General features: G+C 63.3%; 1 protein-coding gene across 1 annotated transcript; it reads left to right on the plus strand.

Annotated features, from left to right (window-relative positions):
- The first annotated feature begins 636 nt into the window (after positions 1-636).
- On the plus strand, positions 637-7,070 carry MATK (megakaryocyte-associated tyrosine kinase). The gene is made up of 12 exons (XM_030879263.3): positions 637-1,528; positions 1,900-2,013; positions 2,100-2,215; positions 2,302-2,521; positions 3,001-3,094; positions 4,426-4,491; positions 5,410-5,509; positions 5,585-5,669; positions 5,755-5,828; positions 5,943-6,138; positions 6,518-6,604; positions 6,700-7,070. The coding sequence occupies exons 1-12, from the start codon at positions 1,085-1,087 to the stop codon at positions 6,937-6,939; spliced, it is 1,836 nt and encodes a 611-aa protein (XP_030735123.2). The 5' UTR covers positions 637-1,084; the 3' UTR covers positions 6,940-7,070.
- Positions 7,071-7,496: the final 426 nt, after the last annotated feature.

Genomic DNA, 7,496 nt, shown 5'->3' on the forward strand with positions numbered 1-7,496 from the left:
GGGGCCGCCGGCGGCGGCGGCGCGCTAAGCAGACCGCAGTACGGCCGGCGCTAGGACCCGCGGGGGCCTCCCAGGCCGCCGCGCCTCCCGCTCCCCACCTCCTCAATCCCAGCCTTCCCCCCCAAAATGAGGAAGCGGAGCAACTTGCTCCAAGTTGTGCAGCCGGGGCCGCCTCGGGGTGCGCAGCCGGCGCGCGGGGGCCCTCCTGGGGGCGGGCGCGGGGTGCGGCCCAGGGGCGACCCCTGAACAGGTGAGCGCGCCGGTGGGGATGGTGGGGAGAGACGGTGGGACAGTGGGGGGACCCCAAGGGCTCGCGGGTGGAGGTATGCCGGGCGAGCGCGGGAGGGGCCGGTGTGCGAGCGCGAGCGTGCGCGTCCGGGGCGCGCGTCCGGTACGCGGCTGGGGCGGGGGTGGTTAGATGCGACCAGGAGCGGGGTGGGGTGGGGTGGTATTTTTGTGGGTGCGGGTGTGCGCGTCTGCAAGCCCCTGGGTGTGTGTATCCGCGGGTCCACGTGGAGGGATGTGCGCGTGTCTCCGAGCTGCGTGTGCGCGGCCCTGCGTGTAGCTCTGCGTGCCCAAGTGGCCCAGCGTCTGGCGCCCAGGTGTTCAAGTGTGGGTTTGTGTGTGGTGGGGGGGGGGGCCGGTACACACGTTTCCGAATGTCCGAGAGTCTGTGCGTGTGTTCACACGTGTAGACGTGTGTGCACAACTGTCTCTAGGAGAACCTGCTTTTGCTTGCATACCCGCGTGCCTGTGGGTACCTGTGTCCACCTGTGTGTTTCTGTGTGTACATGGATCAGTATGCGTGTGAGTACACGTAGGGCTGGGGATTTCTGGGGGCACATATTCGAGGAGCAGAGACTCACCCCTCCCAACTTGTCCCACTGCCCAGCCACCTGGTGGGGTCCATGGGGGAAGCAGGGGGCGGAAATGCCCCAGCCCCAGCAGCAGCGAGGGACTTTGTGTGTCCGTCCTGGGTTGGCGTGGGGTGGGAGAGGGGAGAGGCTCAGCTGGCGGCCACAGGAGCCCAGCAGGGCTGCACTGCTCCGGCCCCCACCCCCTTCAGGGTCAGAGATTCTTAGGAATGACCTTGAATCATCCCGTTTCCTTGTCCTGTCCCTGCCTACTTACCAGAAAAGAGGAAGAACCAGGCTCCATTAGGTGGCTGCAAGCTCCCCACGCACTGTGTGGGCTGCTGGGGCCTGAGTCAGCCCCTGGCCACTTGCTCTGTGCCTGCCTTGTGCCTCGGTTTCCCTTTGGGGATGATGGCGGGGTCAGGCTCCATGCTAAGGAACTCTTCCAGGGAAAGACCACCTCCCCAGAGGGGCTTGGGGAGCCCCTACAAGCCTGGGGAGGCCGGCTGGCTGTCACCTCCACCTGGCCTGAGCTGGAAGTGGTAGTCATGGCCCCTGGGGCCCCAGCCTCGCTTGAATCTGGGCTCTCCAGCTGGTCTCTGCCCCCTCCCCAGGGGAGCCCTCGCTTCCTCCACGCCTGGCACCCCTCACCCATCTCAGCCAGGATGCCAACGGTGAGTACCCCCAACCTGGGTGCCTGTGCCCCGGCCCTTCCTCTGCGCAGTCCACAGGAGCTCCACTCCATGGGGAGCGGGAGGTTTACTGTCTGACCCGTGGCCCCTTGGCGGTGTGTGCCAATCTTCCTCTATCACTTGCTCTTGCTCTTCTTTCACCCTTTCCTCCTGCCCTCCTGCCCTGGGCCCCCGCTCTGTGACTCTGATATGTCCACTGCTCGCTCCCTCGCCCTCTCTCCTCTCCTCTCTCCCTGTGTGCTGTTTGTGGTCTCTGCCTCAATCCAGTCTTTCTCTCTCCTCTGGGCCTCTCTCTCCCCTCACCCCGCATCTCTCTCATGACCCCTTTCCCCCTCTCGGCACCCCCCCGCTAGAGGCGCTGGGCCCCAGGCACCCAATGCATCACCAAGTGTGAGCACACGCGCCCCAAGCCCGGGGAGCTGGCCTTCCGCAAGGGTGACGTGGTCACCATCCTGGAGGCCTGCGAGGTGAGTGGGGAGGGGGTGTGTGCCTGGGGAGAGGGGACTCCGCCAGGAAACCATCCCACCGACCCCACCTGGCTCCCTTCCCGCAGAACAAGAGCTGGTACCGCGCCAAGCACCACGCCAGCGGGCAGGAGGGGCTGCTGGCGGCGGGCGCACTGCGGGAGCGCGAGGCCCTCTCTGCGGACCCCAAGCTCAGCCTCATGCCGTGAGTCGTGGGGAAGAGACCGGGACCGGGTCGGGGTCAGCGGGGCCCGGCCAGCCATGCCCAGCGCGCCTTCCCGCCGGCCGCAGGTGGTTCCACGGGAAGATCTCGGGCCAGGAGGCTGTGCAGCAGCTGCAGCCGCCCGAGGACGGGCTGTTCCTGGTGCGAGAGTCCGCGCGGCACCCGGGCGACTACGTGCTGTGCGTGAGCTTCGGCCGTGACGTCATCCACTACCGTGTGCTGCACCGCGACGGCCACCTCACCATCGACGAGGCGGTCTGCTTCTGCAACCTCATGGATATGGTGGAGGTGCGGCTGGCCACAGGCCCGGGACCCCAGAGCCCATGCCCCCCCATTGCGGAGATGGAGGGATGCCAGGCTCCGCCCTATCCCGACAGCTGGCTGGACATGGGACCCAAGAGGTGTCTGCTCCCCAATGGGGGGAAGGAGGGGCTGGTCTCCATGGGCCACCAAACCCTACAGTTGGTCTGAGTCCTCCAGGTCCCACCTCCAGAGACTGGGGTGACTCCTCTGGGGACACCTAGGAACCTCCAATTTGACACCAATGCCAAGACACTCCCCATCCTCCTGTTTCCTGCTAGTCTGCATCCTTTCCTGTTCCCATGGAAACCAGCCTAAAGAGTCCTGTGGGAACGAACCCCCTCTCCTCTTCCCCAGCTCCCACCCACCCCATCCAGAGGTTCCCCCCTAGGAAGGGGATGGGATGCAGGGGTTCCCTCACCCACGGGGTGGGCTCATGGCTGCCTCTGCCCTGCCCCACCCTGCAGCATTACAGCAAGGACAAGGGGGCCATCTGCACGAAGCTGGTGAAACCCAAGAGAAAGCAGGGCACCAAGTCAGCGGAGGAGGAGCTGGCCAAGGGTAGGGGCCCCCGCCCTTCTGCTCAGTGTTAGCCTGGACTGGAGAGGCAGGGCCCTGGGGCCTGGGCACAGGGCCAAGGCCACATCACCTGAGCAGGTCGCTGTGCCTGCCTCTGCAGGCAGAAGACCTGGGCTGCCCTTAGGCCGGGCGGGGCACAATATTGATCTGGTTCTCACACCTGCTGCTTCCCCCCACCCCAACCCCTGCCTCTGTTCCCATCATCCCTGAGCCAGAAACCCTGGGCAGATCCTCGACGTCCCCCACCCTCCCACACCCCCTCCATGGCCAAGTTCTAACACCTGTTAAACCTGACCCCTCCCCAGGACTTCCAGTGGTTAGGACTCTGCGCTTCCACTGCAGGGGGTGGCAAGGGTTCACTCCCTGGTCGGGGAACTAAGATCCCACAGCCACCTGGCGCCGCCAAAAAAAAAAAAAAAAAAAAAAAAAATCCGGCCCCTCCCTGCCTGGCTGCCCCTGCCCTAGCCCAGCCTCAGACAGTCCAGTCGGACCACCTCTTCCCTGAGGGAGTGTCCTCCTTCTTCCCAAACCCTCCCCTGTGGCCGAGCTATCTTTCCTGCTTCATCTACAAAGCCCTTCCTCTATTCCACAAGCCCCTGGGGTTGTGTGACTCCTCGTTTCCTCTCATGCATCTGTACTGTTGTGTCTTCTATTCCCCTCACGTGAAATGCTTTTCCAGCCCTTGAGGAGTGAAATCCTCCATGCTCAGAGCCAATGTGCCCTACCGTGGCCACCCCTTTTGAACCTGGTGATCGTGGCTGTCTCCTTGGAAGTGTCTTGGGGATGGCATCTGGGTGGAGGCTGGTGTCACCGTGCCTGATTGTACTCAGGGGCTCATGATTTGGAGAGGGGCTTTGGGGAGGTGGAGGAGGAGACCTACAGAACCTGCTGGGGGCGGGGGGGAAGAACACAGGGGTGCTTGAGAGAAAGATCAGGGAAGCTGGAACACAGATGATGACTTAGAGCGCTGGAAGATTCTGGAAGGTTCCAGAACCTTTACCAGAAGGTTCTGGAAGCTTTACCAATCTCTGTTGTATTTTTTGGCGCGTGTGTGTGTTCCTGGGTGGTCAGGGATAAAGGATCGTAAAGGAAGAGCCTACAGGGTCCTTGGAAGGACACAGTCTCCAGGTGGAACAGAGAAGGACTCTGTTGCTTTTGGCCGCCCGATAACTGGTACCAGGAGTGCGGAGCCTCAGACACGCCCTTGGGCCACTGTGGGGACGCATGCCACACGGCCTGGTCTCCCGCCAGGTGGAGCTGCCGTGGGAGGGGCTGGCACCTGGCAGCCCTCTGACCGGGTCTCCCCCCGACAGCCGGCTGGTTACTGAACCTGCAGCATTTGACGTTGGGAGCGCAGATCGGAGAAGGAGAGTTTGGAGGTGAGCGGGGGGTTTGGCAGGGGCTGAAGGAGGGTGGGTGGGGTCCCAGAGATGAATTCACATCCACATTTGATACCTACTTGCTGTGCGGCTGAGAACCCAAGGGCTCCTGTCTGTGAAAGGAGGTTCACGACAGCCGGTGCCAGGAGAAAGGTAGTTCAGGCAGGCGCCCAGCGGGTGTGAGCCCTTCACAACCCCGGGCTCTGGCTCACACTGGTCCCTCTGGTCCCTCTGGTCCCTCTTTTGTTTTGTTGTTGTTGTTTTTCCCGGCCGCACTGCATGGCATGCAGGATCTTAGTCCCCAACCGGGATGGAACCCCCGCCGCCTGCAGTGGAACGCTTATTCTTAACCACCAGATTGCCGGGGAAGTCCCTGTTCCCTCTCTTTTGATGCCGTTGCCTGAAGTTATTATCCTGGAAGACCCCGGGGCCTAGATCAGGGCTCACAGACCTTCTCTGGAAAGGGCTGGAGTGTGTGTATTTTCCATCTGTCACATCTGCTCAGCTCTGTCCTTGTAGCAGGAAAGCAGCCACAGGCCGCAGGGAGATGAACAGGCATGGCCGTGTGCCAATAAAACTTTATTTATGGACACTGAAATTGAATTCTGTGCAATTTTCATGTCATAAAATATTCTTCTCTTGATCTTTTTTCAACCATTTAAAAATGTAAAATCCCATTCTGAGCTTGCGAGCCTCGCAGAAACCCACGTTGGGACTGGATTGGGCCCGAGGGCTGGAGTTTGCAGACTGGTTTAGGTGATTCTCTTTGCTCAGGGATCTGGAGCTTGTAGGGGAGCGGTTTCCAGGCCTGGGGACCCACCGCTGCATTGGCATCCTTGGGGGTCAGTGTGAGTGGGTATGTCCCCGTGTCTGTCCAGTCTCTGTGGGGTCCTGATCTCCTCCCCCACCGGCCCCCAGCCGTCCTGCAGGGTGAGTACCTGGGACAGAAGGTGGCCGTGAAGAACATCAAGTGCGACGTGACAGCCCAGGCCTTCCTGGACGAGACGGCGGTCATGACGTGAGTCCTGGTGAGGGGAGGGCATGCTGGGGTGGGGGTCCAAGCCACCTTCACCGCACACCCGCCTGCCCCCAGGAAGATGCAGCATAAGAACCTGGTGCGTCTGCTGGGTGTGATCCTGCACCAGGGCCTCTACATCGTCATGGAGCACGTGAGCAAGGTGGGGGCAGGGCCCGAGGGTCGGGCGGGGTGCGGCGGCCGAGCAGCCTCCAGCAGCCCTCACCCCACCCGTGTCTCCCACACAGGGTAACCTGGTGAATTTTCTACGAACGCGGGGCCGGGCCCTCGTGAACACCCCCCAGCTCCTGCAGTTTTCCCTGTGAGTGGGGCTCCCGGGGGCAGGGAGACCGAGGCACGGAGCAGGGAGGAGCCTGGCCTTGGGAGTCTGTGGTCCAGGCACCCGAGCCCCGTGCCCGCCACCCCTCCACTCCAGGCACGTGGCCGAGGGCATGGAATACCTGGAGAGCAAGAAGCTGGTGCACCGAGACCTGGCCGCCCGGAACATCCTCGTGTCCGAGGACCTGGTGGCCAAGGTCAGCGACTTTGGCCTGGCCAAAGCCGAGCGGAAGGGGCTGGACTCCAGCCGGCTTCCAGTCAAGTGGACGGCACCCGAGGCTCTCAAACACGGGGTGAGCCCCCCTTACCCCCCAGGGCCCTTGGAACCCTAGCTCCACTGTGCGACCCTGGGCCTGTCTCTTGCCTCTCTGAACCTCCAAGGGACTGGCTCCGCCTCCCTGGTAAGCCCTTGGCCCATAATTGTTCCTTTTAGCCCCAGTCTGGGCCTTGGTCTCCTCATTTCTGAAACAGTCTTGGGCTCAGCAAGTGAGAGCAAGAATAACCTCGTTCTTACACTGAGTCTGGGTTGGGGGGTGGGACGGATTCAGAGGCAGGAGCCTATTGGGAGGAGACCTGGGACTAAAGGTCAACCCAGGGGGACTTCCTGGAGGAAGCAGGGTCTGGGGCAGAAGCCCTGAGGGGTCCCTCTCCCCCTGATCTCCGGCCCCACAGAAGTTCTCCAGCAAGTCGGACGTCTGGAGTTTCGGGGTGCTGCTGTGGGAGGTCTTCTCATACGGCCGGGCTCCATACCCCAAGATGGTGAGCAGGGGTGGGGGGGCGGCACTGGGTCCCCCGCAGGTCTAGGGGTCGTGATCCTGACCCCCAGCCCGCACCGGCGTGCCCTCTGCCCATAGTCGCTGAAGGAGGTGTCAGAGGCCGTGGAGAAGGGGTACCGCATGGAGCCCCCCGAGGGCTGCCCGGGTCCCATCCACGCCCTCATGGGCAGCTGCTGGGAGGCTGAGCCCGCTCGCCGGCCGCCCTTCCGCAAACTGGCTGAGAAGCTGGCCCGGGAGCTGCGCAGCGTGGGCGCCTCGGCCCCCAACGGGGGGCAGGATGCAGACGGTCCCACCTTGCCCCGCAGCCAGGAGCCCTGACCCTGCCCGCGGGGCCTCGGGCCCCAGAGAACTGAGACAGTGGGGGGCACAGGGTGGGGACTCGGGCCAGGCCTGAGGAGCGGCAGGGCCAGCAAGCTGCCCGCCCGGCTCACATCACAGGGGCAGGCTGCGTCGGGGTTGGGGGGGGGGGAGCTCTGGGCAGCCCGTGGGCACCACGGCCCCAGGGAAGTGAAGGATTAGCGCCTGGATAAAGACTGGTTCCAAGGACTGGGTGTCTGAGTCTCTCTCTGCTACCACTCTGGGGACCCCATCACTTACTGGGGGTGATCTGCCTGCCCAGTTGTCTGCCCACTGAGGGGTTCACCAGGCTAGGACCTTGCAGCCCAGAGGGGCATATATTTCCCCTGGGATGGGGCCAGGAGACCCCCCCAGGCCAGGGATCACAGCCACCCGTAGAGCCACTTGCCATCACCCACGGGTCCGCCACCTCCTTTGGTGGCAAAGACCCCACCGTAGCCTTCAGGGTCCCAGGTGCAAAGGACAGTGGGAGAGTGCCAGCGGCTGCGGACATCCGAGTCCCCTGTCCTGGCATCCTC

Source organism: Globicephala melas, chromosome 3 (genome assembly GCF_963455315.2).
Source record: "Globicephala melas chromosome 3, mGloMel1.2, whole genome shotgun sequence".
NCBI classification, from domain to species: Eukaryota; Metazoa; Chordata; class Mammalia; order Artiodactyla; family Delphinidae; genus Globicephala; species Globicephala melas.